The sequence below is a fragment of the Lutra lutra genome, chromosome 16 (genome assembly GCF_902655055.1).
Source record: "Lutra lutra chromosome 16, mLutLut1.2, whole genome shotgun sequence".
In the NCBI taxonomy this organism is placed as follows: Eukaryota; Metazoa; Chordata; class Mammalia; order Carnivora; family Mustelidae; genus Lutra; species Lutra lutra.
This window is the reverse complement of record NC_062293.1, coordinates 2336989-2361816: the sequence shown is the minus strand read 5'-3', so window position 1 is coordinate 2361816 and position 24828 is coordinate 2336989. Positions and strand designations below refer to the sequence as shown.

The window sequence follows — 24828 nt, the reverse complement described above, 5'->3', positions numbered from 1 at the left end:
GCCTTGGGGGAAAGGGTGGGCACCCGCAGGCCCGGCCCAGCTCGCCTGCCAGCCTTGGGACCCCTTCAGGACAAAGCTGGGACCCCAAGCCAACACCAACAATGTGATGCTGGGGGAGGACAGGGAGGCCGGAGCAGCACCACGCGTCCGGGGCGGGAGGAAGCGCGGCTCCTCACCCAGCCGGTTCTGCACTGCGGTAAACAGGTACTACGTCGGCCTCGTGTCATTTTTCTGCAAAAAAGTCTGGAATTCGTGGCGGGGTGCCTGGGGGACTCAGTCAGTTACGTGTCCGATTCCTGATTCCAGCTCAGGTCATGATCTCACGGTCATGGGATCGAGCCCCACGTCCAGCTCTGTGTTCAGTGCCAAGCCTGCTTATGATTCTCTCTCCCTCTCTGTCCTGCTCGCTCTTGCTCTCTCAGATAAAGAAATAAAACCTTTCAAAAAATGCCCGGAATGGGTCATCAGCCCTAGAAAGCCCCGCTTCCAATCTGCTAGGCCCCAGATCACACAGGTCTTACGTCTTAGCAGGAGCAGGAAGGAAGGGGCCCCGTCGTCCTTTGTACACCTGTTCTGGGAACTTCTCCCACGCACCAGGAAGCCCGCCCCAGACTCAGAACCAGCAGAGGAAGAGACCAGACGAAGGAACGGGCTGACCAAGTAGCCAAGTAACAAGAAGCAGACTCTAGGTGGGTGTCGTCGTTGACCACGGGACTCGCAGTGCCTGGCGGGCTCCAGGAACCACAGCCTGGGGCTGACGAGGTCAACAAGTGATTCGTTGTGGGTCCTGTATTACACCAAACGCCGGAAACCCTCAGGCGTGCCTGACCCCCGTGGCCCTCTGGTCTCCCCAGCCTGGACCCTCTAGCTCCGGGCCGGGGTGCCACCGGTGGCAGGCGTGTGGTTTCTAGGGACCTGTGTGGTGCCCCGTCACGCCCCAGCCCCTGGCTCTGCAGAAACTGAGCCCTCACCACCCAGGCTGGTGGTTTCCCGACATTTTCGGTGACGTTCCTCTAGGCGGTTTAAAAATGGAATGAATACTAATAATAATTTGACTAAATTTAGGTGTTCCCCTTAGGCATCTGATTAAATTTCATGAACTGCTTTTTCAGGCTTTCAGCCCAAATTCATCTTCTCTCTGGGCTTCACGGCAAGGACTCCTTGACCACCCTACGTGTCAGCGAGCTCCGCCTGATGGGCTGGAACACCTTTCCCAAAGTGGCAAGACCAGCGGAGGAGGTTTATGGGGGACGGGTCGGGGGCATCTGGAGGCCAGCTTGTCCAGAGAAGGAGCCCGTGGTCACAGAAGTGCCTCAAAGACCACGAGGCCCACCAACTCGCTTTCCTACAGGGGCACCGAGGCCCAGGGCGTGAAGGGACCCGCTGAGAAACAGCTGGGGGCGGGGTGGGGGGGGTGAGTGGGGAGGAAGAGTGGAGCTTGAAGCCGGAACATTCTGGATGCAGAGCTCAGGCTCGGTGCCACTCCCTGAGTCTCCTTCCCACATCCAGGTCAGTGTGAACCACGTCCGGGAGCCCCTGCAGCAGAGACAGCCGCCCCGGCTGCGGGTCCAAAACACGCCGTCCCCCACACGCAGAACGGTGCCCCGGGGACTCGACCGCACCCCACTGAAACCAGCAAATCACGGTAACAACCAATAAAATCACCTGCCTCCTCCGGTAGGGCTGCTCGTTCACCATCACTGAAATCCCAGCCCCGAGGTTGACTCCACAAACCTGAACTTCGCACACAGCCCCTCGCCCACGGTTGACGTCGGCACCAACCTTGTCTTTGATTCCTCCCGCCCTCCCGACGACGCCCCCCACTCCTCTCTGGTTTCTTCATCCACTGGGCCCGGTTCCTGGTTGACCAATGGCATTCTCTGGCACCGAGCCACTGTTTGGCTTGGCTTAGGGTGTTTAAGGCAAACCGGGATTGGGACATTGGCTGACAGAGTATTCTTAGAGCGAAATGTCTATTCACGGACCTGGGGAGCTTGGAAAGGCCAGTCGTGGGGGCAGGGCGGCACCCTCCATCAGCTGGACGTAGTGCCCCGCGCCCTCCAAGGTGGTGTGGAGGGTGGGAGGGGTAGAGACGCCAGGATGTGATGCGCGCAGATCCCAGACGGTCTCCTGTTGCCTCCTGGTCTCCCCAAAAACTATTCCAAAAGGGTCCATGAGGAGGTTTAGGGGACCTCCACGCAAGGGCTAAGCGCATTTTCTCTGTGATGTGCTCTTCCATAAAAACCACAAAGACCCCAGGAGATAACTAGGCCAATGTCCTTTAAGAGAAGAAACGACGTGAATGAGCCCACAGAAACCCATTCGAAGGTGTCCGTCACCCAGTAACGCCAGTGAATACGGTTTTTAGCTCCTTCACCGGCGCTGAAGCTATTTCCAAACAGGGGGAAAGCGATGCTGGGAGGTCTACAGTCAAGCGGGATTCTCCTCCTGCCCGAGGCACAGTGAACCGGCAGATCCCGAGTCCTCTCCGTGAGTCTTTTCATGCCAAAAGGAATGTGCTTGCTACAAAGTCAGACACTCAGACGTGGGTAGAGCAAAATCGTGAGGTCTCCCGTTCCCTCACCAGCCCCAGCCCGGAGCCAATCCTGGGCTTGCACGGAAAGCTGGTGGGGCGGGGGGCCTTCCGGGGCACACGCACGGCACACGGACACGCTGGAGCAAACAGGGTCACGCAGTCGACATCATGTTCAGCCGGACGTTTTCCGTTACTCTGTGGGAGGCCTTTGTCCCGTCCGTACGGCGTCCACCACACCTCTTCCTGAGGACGGCTCTAGGCGCCGCACATGTAGACAGTCTCTATAGACAAAGACTTGGGACGTCTTCCTCTTTTTTTTTTTTCTTTTTCTGGTAACAAAAATAATACCACAGGGCCTTTCAGGGCGCACGCCTGTGTGTACACACGTGTCTGCGTTCAACCTTGTGTGTACACACAAGGAGACACGGAGGCTGTGTGCGTGTGTGCGTGGCACACACACGTGTCGGTTTGTCCCCCACCAAGGCTCAGGCCTGTGAAGCAGCAGCAGGCAAGGTGTCCCACGTCCCGAGAGCTGAAAGTGCTCCCCTCCGAGTCTGTTCCCGGGAGCCGCTGGCGTGTGGAGCACAGACGCATTTCTCGCAGGACCCCGGAGTGCCAGAGACAAGGGAACGCCCGTAGAGGCGTGCAGTGGAGGGAAATGTCGCACATCTACCCCAAAGGGTATTGTGCAGGCATTAAAAATTACTGCTGTTAAGGAGACGTGAAGTAGGGAGGAAGTGGAAATAGCAGGATGGAGCCCGTGCAGTCCTGGGGCAGGAGCACGGCGGGCCAACCGCCGGGGAAGACCGTGGGCGCATCGCATGGTGTGGGGCCCACGTGTGCCCCCCCCAGCGGTCTGCTCCCCGCGCCACGGACGGACACGGGAACTGCCAGGACAGCACTGTTCCTGGAGAAAAACCCCAAAGACAAACCAGTCGGGGACGGACAGGCATGTGGACGACCAGAGACAGGCAAAGCCTGGAGGCCAGCACTGCCGTCCATACAGGTTAGGGTTAGGGTTAGGCATGACCGAGACACAGAGCCGGGTCACACGGGACTGCAGAGGACGGCGGCTTTTTGTAACGCTCAAAACCAGACGAACGGCAGGAGATCTTGTCGGCAGTGGCGCACCTACGTGGACAGCCCCCTGCGGAGTGAGGAGACCACGCACACCGCGTCCTAAGGCGGCTTCTTCCAGACACCGCGGGAGACCCCGGGGGCTCCGGTCCACGCGGCTGCAGGAAGATGGGCTCGTTCTATAATGCTGCACCTTCAAACATGTGCCAAGTGCTTTTTGCACGTGTCACATATAACAGGATTTTAAATTTTTTTTTAAGCCAAGAAACCAGATTTTCCAAATAGTGTGTGCATGACTCTATGAAGTAAGGCAGGCATCGCAGACACAGGGACAAGAAATAAAGGTGGGAGGAAACACACCCGTGTCACTAAGAGCCACCACGCTGGGCGGCCGGTCCTAGGCAAGATCTCCCCCCCCCCCCCCCCCCCCCCCCCCGTCTTCTGAAATCACTTTGGCAAGCGCGTGTGACTTTTTTATAATTACGAAAGAAAACAAAATCCCTCCAAATCCCGAAAAACATCAAGGGCAAAGAAACCCAAACAAACAAACGGAAAACCCAAACAAAGTAAAAACCTACCCTCTGCAAACAAAAAACTGACCTTGAGCCATCAACCCGCAGTTTCAACAGCGAAATAAAGCGTGAAGGTCAAACGACCAGCCCCAAGTCAGTACTTGGGTCTTACAGAAAACGGGCTGTCTGGATGCCCCCGCCTCACCTTTCTGGGCCCCCCACTCCCGCTCAGCCCGCCCCGGGCAGCGCCGGTCCCAGCCCTGCAGCCCTGGTGCCGTGTGGGCCCCGGGGAGGGGCGATGCCAGCCGGCCGGGATTGCCCTCGCCCTGCGGCGGCCGCTCTCTGGTGAGGTCTCCTCCATTTGCTCTCAGACGCGCATTTCCCATCGTAAACTGTGCTAAACGCTATTTAGTAGCTAATTAACTTTCTGTGTGAAGACCTCTCTAATTGCACACTCCCCCCTCCGCCCGGGTCCTCGGGGGACGCGGGGCTGTCCTGGACATTTGTTCTGCTGGCTCTCACCTCCCAGGCACAACCTCCAGCCCGACAGCGGACTGCCAATCAAGGCGGCAGAGGTCAAGGGGGACCAAATTAGGAGCCCTCTGTTACTGCCAAACTTGCCTGGCGAAGCTTAATTTAAATAGAAAGCAAAAAGGTTATGGAAAATAATTTTTCCCACTGAAACTCTCTGCCAGGCAGCAGACGGGGTGCCGTCCTCTGCTCCCTGCAACGGCTGATTTCTCCCTTGAAATGTTCTGACTGGGGTCTGTTTGTATTTTGACTGCACTGGCATCTGCCATCCATCAAACGGAGAGATAATCAGAAAATAAAGTGTCTGATTAACACTCAAAGAAATAGCAGCAGCGCCACTTACCTCACAGCCCCAAGGCATCTGCCCACTGGGGGTCAAAAGCCACTGCCAGTGTTAGTCACTGGCCTCAGACCTGGTCTTTCTAGGACGTGCCGGGCGCAGGCTCCCCGTTCCCCATCTATGCTCGGTTCCTAAACGCAGGCCGTCCTCCAGGAGAGAAGTCTGACCCACAAGGAAGCTTCTGGTGGGCACCAACATGGCTTCAAATCAGGGCTCAAGAGCAGACATCTTGAGTGCCTGGGTGGCTCAGTGGTTAAGCCTCTGCCTTTGGCTCAGGTCATGATCCCGGGGTCCTGGGATGGAGCCCCACATCAGGGAGTCTGCTCATCAGGGAGCCTGCTTCCCCCCCTCTCTCTGCCTGCCTCTCTGCCTACTTGTGATCTCTGTCTGTCAAGTAAATAAATAAAATCTTAAAAAAAAAAAAAGCAAACATCTCAGTCCTGCATCCCCCATCACCCTGGTGGTGGCCCAGCCCCCAGGACAGTTTGGGGAGCCCCCACTTGCAGGGTTTCCTTGTGGAGTCTACCTACCCCAGACCTCCACGGGCAAAGACAGAACAGAAGGGGACAGCCGCTTCCCCGACAAAGGCATGTTCCATCCCGGAAGGCAAAGCTTGGGAGGATGAACAGCGGGGGGTGAGGGTGTCGCCCCAGGGTGCCCGAGGCGCCCCATCCCTTGCCTCTTATTGAAGGGCAGGGCCACCCCTGGGACTGGATGGATTTAATCTTGGAAACCAAAACCCCAGCTGGGGTTTCCATCCACGAGCAAAGGCTCAGCCATCCTGACCCTGCAGGGGGGTGTGGTTGAGCCCTGTGTCCTGCGTGTTTCATGGGACATGTCACCCCTGGTTGGGCGAGAAGCCTGCAGCCAGACTGGTATCTGAGGCCCTCCCCTGGGCAGGCGGGGCAGCACGGGGATGGGGGTGGGGCGCTGGGGATGCCATGGCGGCATTTGTCCCGACCCAAAGGACAATCTGGATTAGCGGTCAGCAGCATGCTCCCGCCCTGTGGCCTCTGCTGTTCCCCAGCTCCCTTGGAACACAGCCCCCCATGATATATTTTGTTTCTGCAGAAGGTTCTGGATGTGAGCGGGGCCTGGGCATCTCTAATGCGGGCAACGGAAGGACAGGACCAGGATCCACCATGGGGATATGGCCAGTGTCGTTGCCCGAGGCAGAACCAGGCCTCCAGCCAGGAGCATCCTCCCAGGCCATGACCCCAACCCCAACCGGCACAGGGAATTGTTCCAGGACATCTGTGTGGGTGCCCGTGAGCAACAAACTCTTCTTTAAGGAGTTTATTTTTATAAAAGAGAATAAAAAGGAGTGGGAATGTGCCTGGCGATCGAGGACCAGCCCCGCGTCTCTAGGCCCTGGAGAGCATCCCCGGGAAGCACGCTTCCCTTCCAGCGCTGGGACCGTGGCCTCGCCCCTCGGGGAGCCCACTGAGGTCCAGGCTGCTGTGCCGATAGGAGAGATGCAGGGGAATATCTTAAACCTGGAAAAACTAGCCCAGCAATTCTGAAAGTGATTTTAAAAAAAAACAAAACAAACAAACAAACAAAAACAAAGAAAAAACTAAAGAGGAATGAGAGGATGTTGAATATTTTTTTCAGACTCAGATGATGTATGTTCAAGCTTTCTCCCTGAAATGCCGCATTTGCGTGTATGTGTGTCTGTGCATGCACATGTGCCCATGTACGTAACGTGTGCGCCGGCAGGATTATGCACACGCGTGCACACGTGTGTGCGTGGACGTGTCGTGTGCTTGTGTGTGCCTACGCATGCCTGTGTGCCTCTGTGCATATGAACACACGCACGTGTGCTCTTTGTGCATCGTGTGTCTGCGGGTGCCTGCACGTGCGGTGTGCAATGGGTATGTGCACGTGTATGGTGCACGTGTACACGTGCAGAGGCGTGGGTTTTAAGCCAGTATTTCCTGTTCCTGCCCAGGCCCGTGCCGCCCTTCAGTAACAAAAGGACCAGAACTTGCCCTGGGGATCTCACCCCAGGCACAGGGATTGGGAAAGAGGGGAAGGCATCACACCCACCCAGAAATCGTATCATTTATTGACTTTGAGGATTTTCCCCAAATCTGCCAGGGAGATGCTATCCTGGCCACCAGCCCTGGGCTCCCCAGCAAGCGGGCATTTGCCCCGTCTTGTATGTTCTTTCCAAAGTCCTCAAACAAAGCAGCACTGCCCGAAGAGGTCACACGAGCTGATTGATGGGCCCGTCTCCCCGGCTGCAGCCACGGCGGTGGCCAATTTGCCCAAACTGGACATAGTGTCCCTTTGTCGACTGCAGATGCGTTGAACCCAAACCCACAGTCAGCTCCACCAGGCATGTTCCCCAGGGGGGTGGTGGGCACGACTGGGAAGGGGACTCCTGGCCATGGAGCTGCCCAAAGGTCAGACAAGTCTCAGGGGCGCTCTGCTCCACCAGCCGGGGCTTCTCCTGGTGAATCGAAATCCCATGCCACGAACCAATCCCAGCACAGAGGGAACAAAACCTGAATCATTAACTTCAGGGTGAAGGGCATTTTTCTGGAAGGTTCTATGCATGGGATATCGGTCCCTTGATTGGCAATGAGTGGCAAAGCAAAACTCAGTGGCCCCCTGCTTGTTTTGTTGGTTAAAACCTCAAAAAACCAAGGCCTAATTCTGCCCAGTACGGTGGAGCCTGTCCTGGCCAGTTCTGCTGAGAGCCCTGGGCTTGGCCGTGACTCCCCGGTCCCCGTCAGGCTGGCTGTTGCCACCGCAGCCCAACCCCTGCCTGCCCTCTCGTGCCAGGCTCTTTCTGGGGACCCAGACCCCTCAGTCCTGCCAGGGAGAAGCCTTTCAATCAGAAAAGAAAGAAAAGATTTCCCCAAAGGATGTTTCTTAAATTGAAAAAAGAAAAGTGCGGAGGGGTCAGTGGGGCATCTCTCTACTGTCTATTATACAAAGTCGAACTTGGCGTGAAAGGCCAAGGCGCGCTGACCCAGCAATCTCACTGGCTGATGGGATTCCAGGGGGCCCTGAGGGCACCCAGCTGTGGAGGGCGACTGAAGGCCCTGACCAGCAGCACTGTCTTCCCCTGATGGAAAAGCCCCGAAGCCAGGAACAAATTTTGCCCATTACAGAACCAGAGAGGTGCCCTGAGCTGAGTCCTGCCGGGGACAGGCCACCACCCATGGGTCATCACCTGGCAGGTGGTTAAAATGCCAAAGCCTCCTTAACTGGTTCCCTACCGGTCTAGGGAGCAGGGGGGTGGGACCCCGCCTGCCTTGTCCTCTCCAGGAGTGTGGCCTTGAGCAAGCCACCTTTCTGTTCCAAGCCTGAGTGAGAGAGAGCACCCCAGTGAGGCGTGGTACTGGGTGAGCTCAAGGGTGAAAAGACACGGGCTTTTGTGTCTGCCAGAAAGAAAGTCCTAATAAGTGCTCGTGTCTTTGCCCTCCCCAAACGCTCCGAGGTAAGGGCCTTTGCCGAGTTCAGAACTGTTCAAAGGCCCCGTGGTCCCCTGTGAGCAAGTCTGAGCAGGCTCCGTACACAGGCTGGCCCTGCACGGCAGAGACGAGAGGTGCTGAGTCACCACGGGGTCGGGCTCCCAGCCAGGCCGGCCCATGAGCCAGGCGTGGGCCCCGGGGATGGCCTGAGGTCCTCCCTAGGGGTCCCTGAGAGGTCAGGGACGCTGGCCTTTTCAGGGCAAATTATGATTGAACTCGAACACCTGCCAGACCCAGAGGTCGCACCATGCGGTGGCCATTTCTGGACCCTCCTACGGTCCTGGGCCGGGTGGTGGTCATCTTAGGGAGCCAGTCCCAGGCCTGCAGATACCTCCCTTCTGCCACGGGGTCCCGTGCCCATGCCCAAAAGGGCCTGCTCAGTTCCCCAGGGTCCAGGAGACCGGGGGAGAATCTATCTTTCAAAGTGCTGGAAAACAGGAAGGCGGTATCGATCCCCTAAACTAATCCTGACAAGGCTCCGGCTTCCTCCTGGTTTTCCTGCCCGGCGGAGGGAGTCTTCTGGAAGAACCAGCTTCCCGGGCCCGGCTCCTGGTTTTACTCCGAGCGGCTTTCAATGAGGACTGAACAAGCCGTGTTGAGAGCTGGCGGCTGTCTCCCAGGGTGGGCCCCGCCAGCCAGAGGAGTCCTGGGGCTGGGGGAGCCGGGGCTACCATCAGCCCTCTGGCTGGGGCACCCCAATGGCCGTGCCAGGCTCTCCTTCCAGACGGAGCCACACCAGAGCCCACGGCCAGCAGCCTGGGACCTCCCTGAGCCTGAAGTCCAAGGCGACAGCCCGCGCAAGCTTACAGGAACTCATCGCAAACCCTGGTTCCCAAAAGGCTGGAGAGACGGGCACCCACGTGGCTTCTCGCCGTCCCAGGGGCCCTGCTGACCTCGACTTCTTCCTTCTTTCTCCTTTCTTCTATTGCGGCCAAATACAACATAAAATTTACCATTTTAGTCATTTTTAAGTGCACAGGTCAGTAGCATTAGGCACCTTCTCCCTGCTGTGCACCCATCACTACCAGAACATTGTCGTTGTCCCAAACTAAAACTCTGTCCCCATCCAACATGAACTTCCCCTTCCCGTCCCCAGCCCCTGGCAACCTCGCTTCAACCCTCTGTCTCTACAAACGACAACTCCAGAGGGTCAGTGGGACCCTCCAGTATTTGCCTTTTTGTGAGTGGCTGACCTCACTGAGCACCCTGTCCTCTGGGTCTGTCCACGGGGCAGGTGGCCTGATGTCCTTACTTCCTAAGGCTGACCAGCATCCCACAGGGTGGACAGACCACACTGAGTTCATCCATCCATCCACTGATGGACCTTGGGTGGCTCTCACCTTTCGGAGACCGTGAGGAACGCTGCTGTGAACGTGGGTGTGCACGTACCCGTTTGAGCCCCTGCTTTCAGTTCTTTGGGGGCGCCTCACTCCTGGGTCCAACAGCAGCTGGTGCCTCTGCTCTGAGGCCAAGGCCAAGCCCTCTAGAGCCTGTCTGGTCTCTGGGGAGGTCGTGGTTGGCGTGATGTGGGCTGGGGAGAGGTCATGTCGGCGACTTCTGCCAACAGCACCCAGAGAGGAGTGCAAGGTCAGTGAGGAGAAGGGAGCGGCTGCAGACAGAGAGGCCCCGGGGAAGGGCAGAACGGGGTCCCATGGTGGCGGGCGCCCGGCCTGGGTCTGAGCTTGTGTCCGCACCCCAGTTCCCTCCCCAACAGCGCGCAGCCCCCTGTGTAACTGGCCGAGCTCGCAGGCGCTGGCTGGTCCCCAGCCACGGAGGAGGGGTCAGCAAACCCGCGGAGGGGGACGTAGCAAGGAGGTGCTGCGACAAAGGGCAGGGGGGTCCCCCGTGAGGAGGTCCCAGGGCCATCAGCAGATGACAGGGCGGGGCGGGGTGTGGGGGAGGGGCCGGCCCGGCGGAGGGCGGCGCCGCGGGCCAGGGACACCCCGGCTGATCTGGAGGAAGCCTGCCATCTGCTGGGCACACAAAGCGCCACCTCCGGGGAAATGGAGTTTCGGGGGCAGCGTTGCCAGCCCGGTCCTTCCTGGGGTGGGGGGGAGTCACGCGGCCCTGAGGCCCCCCACAGACCGGATCCTGCGGCCGGGACCGGACACCCAGGCGGCCTGCTCTGCAGACAACGGGGCCAGTGCCCTGGGCGCCCACAGCCTTGCCTGTCCCCCGCCAGCCGGGGCTGCCCGGGAAGCACGCTCCTCGCACGCCTGCCTGGGCCCCCCAAGGTGGGCTCTCTGCAGGCCCCCCCGGAGCCGGGGGCACACAACGCGCCCTTTCACTCCGGGTGTTTCTGGCGGCCTCCCTGGGGTGCTGGGCTGGCCCCTGGCCCTGCATGTCACAGCTCGTGGCTTGGAAGCTCAGGGAACTGTCACTTGCAACTACCATCAGGGAAACTTCTCAGACGTGACACCCACCTTTGTCCTGCTGCTCCCACCTGTGGGGGAAAGGCTGGGAGCCTCTGTCTGCCCACATTCTCCCAAAAGGTGGGGCCATGACCCCAATCAAATGGTGGCCCCTGGATCACCAGGACGGGGAGTGTGGAGGGCGTGCAGGGAGCCCGCTGTCACTCGACACCCTTCCTGGCAGCCCGGCAGCCCGCCAGGCTCGGAGAGAGACCGTAGCCACCAAAAATAATCCTTCCAGTGTTTAAATATTTACAGAAGCAAGACAGACCCCGGTGCGTCTGCCATCTACAGAGCCTGGCACTAGCCGCCAGCCCTGGGGCTCCTGGGAGAGGCCACACCGCCCGCCTGCCCCCTCTGCTGGGTCCGGGGTCTGTCTTACCCCCACCTCCCTGATGTGTACAGGTCTCCTTCCAGAAGACAGCCACCCTCCCCCTTCCAGAACATTCCCCCTTCCAGCTTCTTACTCCCATGTTCCCAGATCCTGGCAGGCACCTCCTTCCTAAGCCCCTTCTGGCTCCAAAGACCCTCAGAGACCCTCAGGACAGGCCCCTCTTCCCAAAAGGTCCGCACCTTCTTGGAGGCCACTGAGCAAAATGGAAGAGCAGAGGGTGTGCCTCTGACCCTGGGCCAGTCTCTGAGGCCCCCTCCCTCGGGACCTAAGGCTGAGATGGGGGTGGAGCTCCTGGCTACCGTGGACCCCAGGAGCACGGAGGGGCCACGCCCCATGCCAGCCTTGTGGTCACACCGGTCACTGTGCCCACCGTGTGGAGGAGAAAGGGGGGCAGTGAGGGCAGGGACTTGCCAGGGCATGTGGCCGGGCACAGCCGGGATGGGACCTGTGGCTCGGGTCCAGGGCCACTACAGTCGGAGACCGATCTGTGTCACTGCCTGCCACAAAGGAAGGCCAGGGACTTGTCCTGGGCCACCTGCTCGCCCCGGAGTCCAGGCCTCCACCCTCAAAGGCCAGGATCATCAGGAAAACCATACCCTCAGGTTCCCCGAAGCAGGAAGCATGTTCTGGACACAGGTGGGGGCTCTACCAGGAGCCCTTTGTCCCCCTGCGCATCCCGGGCGTTTGAGGAATATTGGCTGAAGCGAACAGAAAACCCAAGCGAAAATGTCCTTCCTGATTACTCTGCTGAGAACGAATGCTGACGCGAACAGCGTGGGTACGAGAATGTTTCAATCAAAAGACAAAGGTCGGGGGCACCTGGGAGGCTGTCGGTGAAGCGTCCGACTCCTGATTTCAGATCAGGTCATGGTCTCAGGGTCGTGAGACCGAGCCCCATGTCAGGCTCCGTGGTCAGTGGGGAGCCTGCCTGGGACTCTCTCTTCCTCTCCCTCTGCCCCTCCCCCTGCACGCGCTCTCTCTCTCTCAAATAAGCAAATAAATCTTACAAAAAAAAAAAAAAGACAAAGGTCATTTGCCACTACTCCTCTCTTTTAGGGAGAATTTCATCGGTATTGGGTTACGTTGCAACAGCCGACGTGGGTCCCCAGAGACAGAGCGTGAGCTCCCCGTCTCACCTGGGAGGAGCTGCCGCGTCGCTGCTCTGTGAGCTCCTGCTTCCACCTCTCGGAAGCTGCTGTGGGCCCCGCGGAGCCCCTGCCCAGGGCTGCTGAGGCAACGCCCAGGGAGCCCTGGGGACCCTGGCTTCCTGCTCCCGAGGGCGGCTTCATGCCGTCAGAGCAGAAGAGCTCCCCGGCGAGCATCCCTCCAGGCCCCGTGCAACAAATCATCCACGGTTGCATCAAGGAGCCCCAGAGGGGCTGTCATGGTTTGTGAGCGGAGCAGGAAGGACAACGTGCCTCCCGCAGCGGGAGCCCCGCATCCCCAGGGAGTGCCCCCTCTCCAGGAGGCTAAACGTCCTCCTTCTCGGTTCTGGAGGGACTGGCGCACTTTCCTTCCTCCCCGGTCCTGACAGGTTTCACAGGGAGAGGCCAGCTTCCTAAAGAGCGGACGGTCCTTTGCAGGGCAGACAGCAACAACATGATTTCCAGGGGACCCACCGGGTGTGGTCACTTCCCTGGGTGACACCGTTGGCTGGGGACCTCCAAAGTCCCTGCTCAGAGCCAGGGAGGGGTCAGATCCGCAGGACTTCCCTAGCACGGACAACGGAACACCGCCCAGCCCTCCTCCTAGAAGCTGCCCAGCCGTTACGGACAAAGAGAGAGGGACGTCCAGGGGAAAGGGCTGCCCAGAAAAATCGAAACAAAACAGCCGGACACCAGGCTGAGCCGGCCAACGCGGTGGCCCCGCGCACGTGAAGGATGGTGAGTTTAACCCTGAGACGAGCTCTACAGGTGAAGTGCACGCAGGATTCCTAAGACTCAGTCCCCAGAGACATTACCAATAATGGGACATTGATCGCACGTTGCCATGGTAATATTTGGGGTAGGCTGCATAACCATTAAAATTACTCTTAAGTGTCTCTTTTTCACTTTTAAAAAAGGGTGGCTGTTAGGCCCACAGAAATACGCCCCAACGATGACCGGCACGGATGCAAAAGCAATTGACAGCGAGATGGTCTTCTTGGTGGTGCCAAGCTGACACAAGGGAGCCATGGGGCGTCCTGGCTGGGCTGATGGTGACACAGAATGACACCACCGCACCGAGCTCTATAGGCCCCCAGCCGCTGACAGGCTTCCTGGCTTGGACGGCGTACTATGGTCTCGGGCAGGATGATGCCATTGGGGGAGGCTGGCTGAAGGGTTCGTGGGACCTCCCTGTACATGTTTTTTTTGTTTTTGTTTTTTTTTTTTTGCATTTCAAAATCTAGTGTTCAAAAACAAGACTATTAGAAAATTTTAAACCATGTACAGGGGCTCAACATTACACTTCTGCTGCTCAGGGCTGGCCGAGACCAGAACCACCCGTTACGGCCCCCGCTGTCTGTCCCTGTACCACCCAAGAGCTGAGAACTTGTTTTTGAAAGCAGGTTTAATTTCTTTAGGGCAGTTTTAGGTGTACAGAAAAACTGAGCGGAAGGTTCCTAGATATCCCCCCACCCAACACACACACGCGCACGCGTGCGCACGCAGATTCCCTGTTATTAACACCTTGCATTCGCACGGTACGCTTGTCGTGATCGATGAACCAGTAACAATTCACCACCACTAATAACCAAAGCCCACAGCTCCCATGGGTTCCTCCTGTCTCCTACACTCTGGGTTGGGCAGGGGTACGAAGCCACACGCCTCTCACTACGATCACCCAGGGTAGCCTCTGCTACTCTCTAGCAAGGACTAGAACCCCCTCGTCTGGACGGACTGCCGTCCATTTGTCCATTCACCTCCCGAAGAGCATCACGTTTGCTCCCTAGTGTTGGCGGCCGTGACGGAGGTGGCTTCCCGCGTCCGCGCACAGGTTTTTGTGCAAAGAACGGGTCTGAACATTTTCCGCTGTTGGAAGAAATCAAAAGGAAGGCGGTATTTCAGGATACATGAACACTCCATGAATTTCAGATTTCAGGGTCCATAAATAAAGTTCTCTTGGAACCCGGCCACGCCCAGCCGGGTACATCCTGCCAGCGGCTGCTTTCTCCCCCCGGCCAGCCTCTCAGCCAGGAACCCACGCGCTCTGACCCCCGGCAAGGGACACGGGCTGTCAGCGCCTCTGTTCTCACTCAAACGGGGCAAGGACGGCACCCGCCCTGGGCCTTGTTTCCACGATGAAAGGCACCAGTTGACCCTAATCTCGTGCTGGGTTGAACAGTGTCACCTAAATTCGGGTCCACCTGCGACCTCACAACATGACCTTCTTTGGAGACAGGGTCTTGACAGAGGCTATCAGCCAAGGGCTTCAAGAGGAGGAGGCCCTGGGTTCAGAATCGCCCCGACACACGTGACCCAAGTCCTCACACAGAGAGGTGTCCGGAGCCGTGGCAGAGAAGGCCACGTGAGCACACGGTCGGGGATGGAGGGACGCAGCCATTAGAAACGCCTAGAGGCCCCAGAATGGGCAGAGGCAGAAAGGATCCTCCCCAGAGCCCTGGAGGGGGCTCAGACTGCAGACACCCCAGTCTCAGGCCTCCAGGCTCCAGACGGAGAGTCTCCATTTCTGCTGTTCTCAGCTGCCCGGGGTGTGGCCCTTCCTCGAAGCAGCCCCAAGACACCACTACAAAGCACTTCCCATTGGGTTGGCACGCGGTCAGGTGCCCAGCAGGCATCCCTGTCCTGAGGACCGTGCTGGCAACGACTACGGGTGACCTACTGATGGCCGAGTCCCCGCCACGTGCTTTCCATTACTGCCTTACTCTATCCCCATGATGGCCCCATTTCACAGATGAGGAAACCAAGGCATGGGGAGATGAAACACACTGCCGAGGTCACACCCTAAGGGTCATGGTGGGGCTCAGGTTCACACCTGGGTCTGACCACAGAGCTGGCCAGGCTCCCAGTCCCATGGGACCCAGGGGACCGAGCCCGACCGAGCCTGCCTGTCCCTTCCCTGCCCTGATGGCTCCCTGATTTGGACATCGGAGGACGGGGCACTGTCAAGGCCCAGCCTAGGCTCCTGGGCAGCCTCTCTAAGCTCCCAGAGCCAGCGGCAGCACCACCCCATAAGGGACTCCCGCGGCTGAGGGCAGACCGTGAAGGGCATGTCCTTGGTCCTGGACCCCCGCCAGGCTTCCTAGCCCGCCCGCCCGAAAGCCTCGGGCCCGTCCACGGGGCCCCCGCCTGCCGGCTGCCCTTCTCGAAGCCGCTTCCCTCAGACCCGGGTGTCGGCCACCGCAGACGGAGCAGCTGGTGACTGCCACCTTGACTGGAGGGGGGTGGCGCGCGGAGGGGAGGGGGAGCCGGCACGGAGCCTGCCGAGTGCTACAGAAACATAAGACAAGATCAGTCTTAACGAAGCCCAGAACAGATTGCAGGGTGTTGGGAGACGGGATGTTTTAAAGAAATACATCTCAGCTCCCAGTTACAGAAGCACAAACAAACCCAAACAACAGATCTTTGGAAACTGCCAGCTTCGCGGCTGCCAGGCTGCTGCTGAGGGCCCAGGAGGGGCGAGGTGGGCGTTCCTGCAGCACCCGCGGGGCGGCGGGGCGCCGGGCAGGCCCACGGCGGGGCGCAGAGGGAGCTCTCCGAAACCTTGAGGGAGGGACGCACCCCTCTAGCTCCCCGCCACCCCACCCGCCCCCAGCTCCCGGCCACCCCCCTCCTGTCTGTCCGGCACACAGCTGGTAGGGCAGACGGGCACCCTGTCTCCGGGGTGGTGGTGGCCGCCCCCACGCCCTCCCCGCCCCCGTCTGGCCCTGCTGCTGCTGGAGCTGCCTCCTGGGACATCCCCCAGTGCAAACACACTGTCGCCTCGCCTGGAGGCTCCCCCGTCCCCCAACACCCTGGGCTGCTCAGGGTCCCTCTCGCCCCCTCCCCTACAGGGGCCCCCAGCCAGCCGGAGGTTGCTGTGCAGAAAAAGAACGGCCAGGCCGTCTGAGAGCTGTGGTCTCACACCGCCTGCCACCGTCAGCTGGCTTAGGGGGACCCTGGACGACACCCCCAGCTCCCCGTGGCAGCTCTCTGACACGACACCTCGAGGCATTCAGACCTGGACCACTGAGCCTGCCAGTTCCAGTCCCTTCTGAGAGGCTGGGGTTCCCGCCTCCGGTCTGTCCCCTGTGTGCACAGGCCAGTTACACCGACAAGGACGACAGATATCAATAATTCAGCCTCTACAGCTGATAGCCCGGTGTCATGCAGCCTTTTCCTCCTAAAGGCAAAAAGCACTTAAGATACCATTTATTTCCGCCTCGTGTCCCACGGTGGGGCCGCCTGGAGCCGGGCAGGGACGCCCCTTGTCGCCGGCTTCTGCCTGCGGCGTCAGGGCCCCTACCCTCCGGCTCTCATGGAAATCTGCCAGGGGGGGCACCTGGCCACTGGTTCTGTGACCCCTTTCCCTTCAACAGAGAATCGGAGGGCCCTCCCCACGGGGACCATCTCATGGGGACCAGCGCTGCCCAACACGGAAGCTTCTGGCCTCGTGGGGCTATCAAAATTTAAATTCGTTGAGGACTGACAAAATGAACTCCAGCTGCTCCGTCACCAGAGCCCACTTCCAGCGCTCCACAGCCACACGTGGCCAGGAACAACCGCCTGGACGGCGTCCGCCGCAGAAAGTTCGGAAGCACACGGCACTGCTCGCACGGCCCCGAAGACTCAGGGACGGCAAGAGCGCAGGCCGGGGATTTCATGGGGGGCTGGAACAGGGTGCCGGGGGGCAGACGCCTGCAGAGTGCAGCACGGTGGGGAAGAGGGTCGTCCCCAGCCCACGGGCTGCCTGGCACTTCAGCGACACAGGGGAGAACATTCTAGACACAGGCGGCAAGGCTGAGGAACAGCGGAACAGCGGGCGGGCTTGGGACGGCTGGCAGCGGGCATGGGGAAGGGCAGGAGCAAAGACTGGGGGCAGGGGGGCTGTCTGAGCAGGGCCCAGAGGGCAGGGGGGGCGTCCGAGCGGGGCCCCCAGGGCAGGGGGGGGCGTCTGAGCAGGGTCCCGAGGGCAGGGGGCGTCCGAGCGGGGCCCCCAGGGCAGGGGGGGCGTCTGAGCAGGGTCCCGAGGGCAGGGGGCGTCCGAGCGGGGCCCCCAGGGCAGGGGGCGTCCAAGCGGGGCCCTGAGGGCAGGGGGGCGTCCAAGTGGGGCCCTGAGGGCAGGGGGGTGTCCGAGCAGGACCCCGAGGGCAGGGGGGCGTCTGAGCAGGACCCCACCTGGTGTTCACCAGCCTGCATCTCCCCAGCGCCTGTGCCCTGCTCGCCTAGACCCGCATCTGAGCAGGCTGGTTCACGGCACCCAGGAAGCCACCACGAGAGGCGCCCAGCCAGTTCCATAACCCCACACGCTGCCCTTCACCTGGGATGGCCACCTTGAGAGCAGGCACCAGGAAGGGCAAGAGGACCCCAGGAGACGGGAAACAGCAGCCTCTCCCGGGGCAGGAGCACAGCTCTGGGACCCGGCCAGCAGGTCGCCAGCGTCAGTTGCCGGTGGGACCTCAGTCACTGGCCAGCGCGACAGCTTTTTCACGGACAAGCGTGCGGCCGAGGCTGGGGGAAAGCAGTCTGAGTTGGGCACTTCAGCCGGCTTTCTGGTTTTAAAACTCAGTTTTTACCATAAAATGAATACAACCACAGAATAACGTTTTTGAAAATTGAGAAAAGGAAAACATTAACCACAACGTGGTAACATCTCGGCACATTGTTCTCTAACCGGTGTTGACCGACGCGGCGGCCACGCACGCCGTTTAAATTTAGATCCTGCAACATGACGGCACGTGGAAGTCCCGTGCCGGCAGCCACACTGGCCACGTTTCCAGAGATGCCAGCTGCGCGGGAGGCCAGAGGCCACTACGTCGCAGGCACAGAGCTGAAGTCTGTCCCGCGAGGTGGGAGGTTCTCCTGTGCCCCCCAACTCCTGCCCGGGACAGCCTCACCCACGCTCAGGGCCTTTCCACAGACTTTAACCAAAACGTGCGTGGGATTTGCCCTGCTTTGCTGCTAAGACACCACGAACGTCCACGTTGACGGCTCAGCCTTCCTGAACACTGTGTGGCCTTCCTCCAGGAGGCACTGAGGTCTGAACGCTCGGGAGTCACAGACGCCTGAGGAAATCGGGTGCTGCCCCCTCCTCAGTGACCCCCGTGAGCGCACACACAAAGCGGCCCAAGAGGCCGGGGGCCCACGGACCCCTGATAAGACTCCCTTGTCTCGTAGGGTGAACTTCTCGCCTGTCGGACAGTAAGTCCCTCCCCTCCGCTCCGCTGTAAAAACCTCCACGATGCACATCTTCTCGCCAATGTGTTTTACCTCCGTGATTCGGACTCTTTCCCAGCACCCAGAAGACTTTCGGTTTCAGAGACGGCGGCCGCGTTCCGTTCTCCATACACATCCCTGATGCTCTTCCCCGGGCAGGGGCGCTGGGCAGGCCCCCAGGGGCCCGCACGGGGGTCCTGCTATGTTACACCCTCACCTACCGGCGCTTCAGACGGGGCTGGGCACCTCCCAGGACAGACGGACGGCGGGCTGGCTGCTGACCGTGCTGCTGACCCTGCCCGATGGTCGCCCTCGCCGGCACACCCATCCCACGCCCTAGTTCCTGCTGCTGAGGGAGTCACAGAACCCCACCCTGCTCCGGGACTCGGACCTCAGCCGGGCAGCAGCCCTCCGTGGCCGCCCGCTCCCCAGTGGGCCTTGAGCGCTCACTCGGTCGAGGATTTCAGGCCATCATTATGCTGGGAGCGGGGTGGGGGGTGGGATGGGGGTGGAGGTGGGGTGGGGCAGGTGCCTTGGCCATCTGGGAACCGGGTCCTGCCCGGCTGTGCCCCACAGGTAGCACACGAAAGGACACTGCCCTCACATCACGAAATGCTGGAGGGGCTCTCAGGTCAAGGGCGGGGTGGGGGGTCTTCCCCGCCCATCCTAGCCTGCCTCTCTGCCTCCACATGTAGTTCCCCGGTTCTGCCACCAGAGGGATCCCGTGAGCCAGCCTGCCTGCACCCCTCCTGGGGACCCAGTGCCTAGTTACAGTGGGACCCTTGGCTCCAGGAGCCTCTATGGGCACATGCCAGTCCTCAAAGCCAAGCTCAGCTGCGGGGTGGCTGCTCTAGCCAATGCCGGCATTCTGGACCTCCACCCAGGCGCCCTCTAGGTCCAGGGCTCACGGACCACGCCTCTCTTCCTGGGGTCCCCTTCAGAGCTGCGGTTCTCAACCAGGCAGCCACGCCGCAAGCCCCTGGGCCCCGCTCCCAGCAGCTGGAGATGTGGCTGCCACCCAGGCAGGAGGCGTTTCCAAGGGTGCCCAGGGCGTCCTCACCTGCAGCTGGGCGCAGAGTGCCTGGTCTACAGTGTCCCGCACGGCGGACCCTTCGGTGCGGGATTTCCAGCCCCATCACTGTGTGGGCACTGCGCGGCGGCGGGAGGGAGCGGAGGAGCCGTCCCCTTGCTTCCACGGTCTCCGGGGTGGTGGCTCCGAGAGGAAAGGGGCAAGTGAATGTGCCCAGCGCTCAGACTTGGCCCTCGTCACAATGGCCTGGGAAAATGCAGATTCCAAGGCCCACCCCAGCCCCTTCCAGAATCCACACCTGCTTTTTAAGGACCCCAGCGACCTGTCACATGCAGCTGGGTCGGGAACCAGGGTGCCTCCCTGTAATACCCATCAGGTCCCATCTGGGACGCAGGCTGTGTCCACGTTGGCCCTGCCCCCACCTCAGCTGAGCACAGGCTCCTGGCCAGGAGGCCATGAGAGCTACCATCCGTTTCCATCCCGTTGTAGCACAAAGCCTCAGCCTAACCGGACTGCTCGGGCCTGAAGAGCACGTGTCACGATCTCGGGGTCTCTCTGGTAGACGAGGCCCGTCCCCAACCACACCACGGTCTGCTGCGCACGCCCAGAGATCGGCCCACTGTCTATGAAGCAGCTCCATGCAAACAGATGACCCCAAAGGGAACTGGGGGGCCTGGGGTTCTGGAAGCAAACATTTGGCTCCGGGAGCCTTACCACCGAGAGGCCTCCTAACGTCTCCTCAGAACCCCAGCTCCAGAGAGACCCCCCGCTTTCCCTCGGGGGCCTGACGTGGTACAGAGCAGGGCTCTCGCATCCAGCCGCCATTGGAGTCACCTGGAGTAGCAGCCAGCCACGAAGAGGAGGCCCACGTCAGGGACATCGTCAAGGGACCTCAGGGACATTGTGCTCAGTCAAAGCAGCCACACACAAACGGCCTCCTATGCCGTGATTCCACTTACAGGAAACATCCGGAATGGGCAAACCCACAGAGACAGATGGTAGGGGAGTGGCTGCCGGGGCTGGGGGAGGGCGGAGGGGGAGTAGCGGGTGTGGGGCTTCTTTTGAGGTGAGGAAAAGTTCGGGAGCCCGACAGCGGTCACTGCTGCCCAGCTCTGAGTGTGCTAAAGGCCGTGGAACGGGACAGTTTTAACTGGCTACAGCGGCAAGTTTTGTGTTATGTGTATTTGACCACAATTAGGAAAACAAAATTTCCCTACTCTGGGGCCGCCCCTCTGTCTGGGAGGGTTCTCAGCCTCAGCACTGAGACACGCGCGCAGGATCACGCATCATGGGGGGGCTGTCCCGGGCACTGCGGGGTGCTGACAGCACCCTGGCCTCCAGCCACCAGAGGCCAATCACGTCCCCATCCTCCGTTGTGATCAAAATGTGTCCCAAGACTGTCATGTGTCCCTTAGGGCAGACTTGGCCCCAGGTGAGAATCTCCAGTCTAGACGCGTCTGGAATTGCCTGGCCATGAGGAGAGTAAAAGGGGTCCTCTGCGAGGTGCCCACAGGCAGCCAGCATGGAGAACCAGCAAGGCGGGGGGCAGGGGGAAGCAGCCAGCAGTGAACTCACTAGGTAACCCCATAAAACGGGTTACTATCCTCATCTTACGAACGAGGAGACAGAGGTTCTGAGAAGACACTGTGCTTTCCTGGGCTCATACCAGCCAGGTCTCCCGAACTCCCAATCCAAGCTCCTTACGCGACTGGGGTCCCTACAGGGCCCATTACGTCAGGCCCTGATTCCGGTTCTGCAACTACGACCTCAGCCCTGAGACCAAAGGCCAGGCCCAGCACACCTGAGTCACAGTAAAGATGGAACTCGGGACCTGTCCCTCCACGTGGGTCCTGCAGGTGCCGGGCGCCGGCCAGTGGCACCAGCAGGGGGAGCTCCGGCCAAGCCCTGCGGTGGGAAGCCAGGTTGTTCTGGTTCCCAGGCTGGTTCTGGTGGGGAACCCCACACAGCTCGGTGCACAGGGTGCCGCGGCCGCTCCCCTCCACAGGCACTCTCCGGTACGTGAGACAGCGGTTACCAGGCCACTCCCAGGCTCCCGTGGACCGCATCGGATTGAGGGGATAAAACCAGCAAGAACCCAAGAAGCTCAAATTCCTTCTCCTTTGCTCCCGGCTTCCGTCCGCCCTGTGTGACCTCCTGTGCTCCGGGTCTGGGGCAGAGCCAGCTGGGCTCAAACCCAGCTCCTCTAGCGTGCTGGCTTTGCGACCTCCAGCAAGTCACATAACCTCTCCGAGCCTCGCTTTCCCTTTCTGTGTGTGTGTGGGGGGTGATGGCAGGACCCACCCCGCAGGGTCTGGGGTGGCTGTGAGCATAAGCGTGAGCTGCCCGAGGCACACATGCCCGGTGCCCACGCCAGTGCTTGAGGCCTCCGCCCTCACCCGCGCCCGGCTCACAGCTCGAGTTTGGTGATCACCTGCCGGCTGAACACAGCAGGGCTTAGGGGCGTGACCACCGTCCACCCAGAAACCTAATGAGCGAGGACCACGGCCGGAGCATGAGAAGGGGCTGCCGAGGTCAGGGGTGGCCTGGCCTGCCCGGGCTCCGGCCGCTCCGGGTTAGTGCAAGCCCACTGTTCCCGAGCCTGGGCACGCCGCCCCCCCCCCCGGCGATGCCCTGCGGCCCCCTCATGAAGCTGCGTGGTGGCCGCGACCGGCTGTGACAACCCTCTCCGCTCAGGTGCGCCCAGGACAGGGTGTGGCCTGAGCCAGTATCTGGTGCCCTTCGGCTCTCAGGCTACAGAGGGAGTGACAAGAACATCACCCCAGGACTGTGCTCCAGCCTCTCATAGCTCAAGGGTCTGGGCAGAAAGGTTAAGGTTCCCCCGGGGAGCGGGGGCTGGGCCACATGCCTGGTTTGGCCGCAACCCCAAAGGCCTTACGCTACCGGCCAGGGGTCTCCGAGCCTGCCTGGGGTCCGTGGGATGGCCGCAAGCCACTGTCCCCCCACTGATGAGAACTGGGGCACCAGGGTTCCCACGGCCTGGGCCCATGGGGTTTAGTCTGGGTTACAGGGCAGGTCAGACCTGTGGGGATGGCTTATCCTAGGTGAGGCCGCCAAGGGGAAGGGGACGGGCGAGAAGGCGGAACCCCCCCTTCCCTGCGGGTCCTTCACCGTCTCCTTGAGCAGCGTCAGTGGTGGGACACGGGGGCCGAGGCCCTGGCATCAGGAGAGCCGGACACCGGCAGGGCGAGATGCAGGCCGCCCGCAGCCCTCAGGGAGCAAAGCCCTGACTCACGCAATCCCCCCCCACAAGGCGCAGGGCAGGCCTGGGGGTCGGACTCAGGACTCACCCGCTCTCACTGTCCAGGAACACGGAGCTGCCGCTGTCCACCAGGGCGGCGCTGATGGGCGAGAGGCAGAACGGCGAGGAGAAGGCGTCAGAGTCGGAGTCGAAGGAGCTGTCCCTGCTCACGCCGTCTGCCGACAGCTCCAGGGAGCCCTCCTCCTCGCTGGCCTCGGGTCTCGGCTCCCGCCCCTCCTCCACCCCGTCCTGCGAACTGACCACCGACAGGATCCCGGAGTCGCTGTGGGCCGGCGGGGGGGCCACCCCGAAGCCCCGGGCCAGCTTCTCCCTGTCCTCGGAAGGGGGGGAAGGGCTGACGCGCACGGCGTCCGGGTTGCCCTGTGCCACCACCAGGGCGTCCTCATCTCTGGGGGTCAGGGCAGGCCTGGGCTCCGTAGGGGAGGGCTGATGGGCGGTCCCCAGGCTCTGGGCGCGCCGGGCCCGCGGGCGGGGCGCCTTGCGCACGGGGGAGCTCTCAGGGGTGATGTAACGCAGCGCCTCCTCGTCCTGCCTCTGGATGCGAGAGTTGGGGACCCACGCGAGGATGACGGTGCTCCCCAGCAGCTCGTCCTTCTCCACGTACAAGCACAGGTATCCTGCCAGGGTCGGGAGGACAGGTGCGTTAGGGACCAAGGCGCCTCTGTCTGGCTCCTGGTCAAGGCCCCACCCTGGGCGGCCAGGACAGGACCGGGCCGGAGCCGGCTCCAGACAGCCTGGCCCTGAGCGCAGCGTGGCTGGGGGCGCTGTCGGCTCAGTGAGTGAAAACTGGGGGCACGTAGCCAATTCAGGGGCACCGGGCTCCCAGGCAGTGGCCTGTTGTCACCTCCCCATACCCTGGGAGCCCTCCTCCCGCTCAGAGCCCCACCCCGGCTACGGTCTGGCGGCCCCGGAGCTTCCCTCCCCACAGCCAGCCTCCAGGTCTAAGCGAGCCCAGGGGCCCGGGAGCCCCGTTTCACCACGCCTGGGAGTGACGGAAGCTGTGGACTTTATTTCTGTCTCATACAAAATAAATCCAAAGAAGGGTGTTTAGGCGTTTTCCAGTCAGTCGGGATCTCAGTGTGTTTTCTTTAATGCAGCTTTCTGGAAGGAGGGGCGTCCCCGATGTCAGGCACCAGACCGTGGACAGGGCTGGAGAAGAGCAGTCTCCCTCAGAGGCGGCTGCCAGTGGGTGGGCTCTCTGGGCCCCCGAATCCTCAGTCTGGGGACAAGCGGCATTTCCTGACACTTCAGGATGTCCTGACTCCTGGGTTGATCATGCCAGGTGCCCAGGCCTCCTGGTTTCTGTGCTAGAAAGCCCCCGGGGCCGAACTGGGCCGTCACATCCCCCGGAGCTCTGAGAACCTGCACCAGTCTCCTGAGCCTCGCTCCCGTTTCCAGAAGAGGTGGGGACACTCCAGGATAACAGTAAGGAGCAGGGGAGGCCACGTGTTTCCATACCCTCAGATCCTGTGGCTCGGGGACGGGGAAGGGAGCCCCAGGACTCTGCCCTCACCCCGGGGCCTTCCATCATGATGGCGTCCGCACGAAGTTCTCCCAGGGCTGTGCTGTTCTTACTGAATGAGACCAGAAGAGCTGACACTCTCAGATCCGGCCCTAGAACCACTGTCCCCTCCTCGAACCCTCAGAGTTGGCCCCGTGGTCAGGAGTCCACGGCCACACGCCACCAGAGCCCGCACCCTCTTCTAGAGCACACTGCGGGGGGGATGCAGGACGCTGGAATTCCCTGTCTACATGTCCCGGAGCTGGCTCCCAGGGCCTGCTCCTGAGCTGTCTGTGGGGGCTATGGGCGGGCTGGGGTGTCCACACCTGGGTGCCCACGGTCCCTTCTAGTGCAGGACAGAGCTCGGCTGCAGGCG

The 24828-nt window shown here is 60.9% G+C and overlaps 1 protein-coding gene across 6 annotated transcripts in view; it reads right to left on the bottom strand.

Moving 5' to 3' along the window:
- The window catches only part of TBC1D16 (TBC1 domain family member 16), a 72450-nt gene that overhangs the window by 33782 nt on the left and 13840 nt on the right, over window positions 1-24828 (bottom strand). For 5 of the 6 annotated variants that reach the window (XM_047706471.1, XM_047706475.1, XM_047706472.1 and 2 more), the window contains one exon: window positions 22980-23568. In XM_047706471.1, the coding sequence (XP_047562427.1) occupies window positions 22980-23568 (589 nt within the window). Of the gene's footprint in view, window positions 1-1782; window positions 3978-22979; window positions 23569-24828 lie in introns of those variants that run through there. The other variant, XM_047706476.1, reaches the window with a different exon arrangement.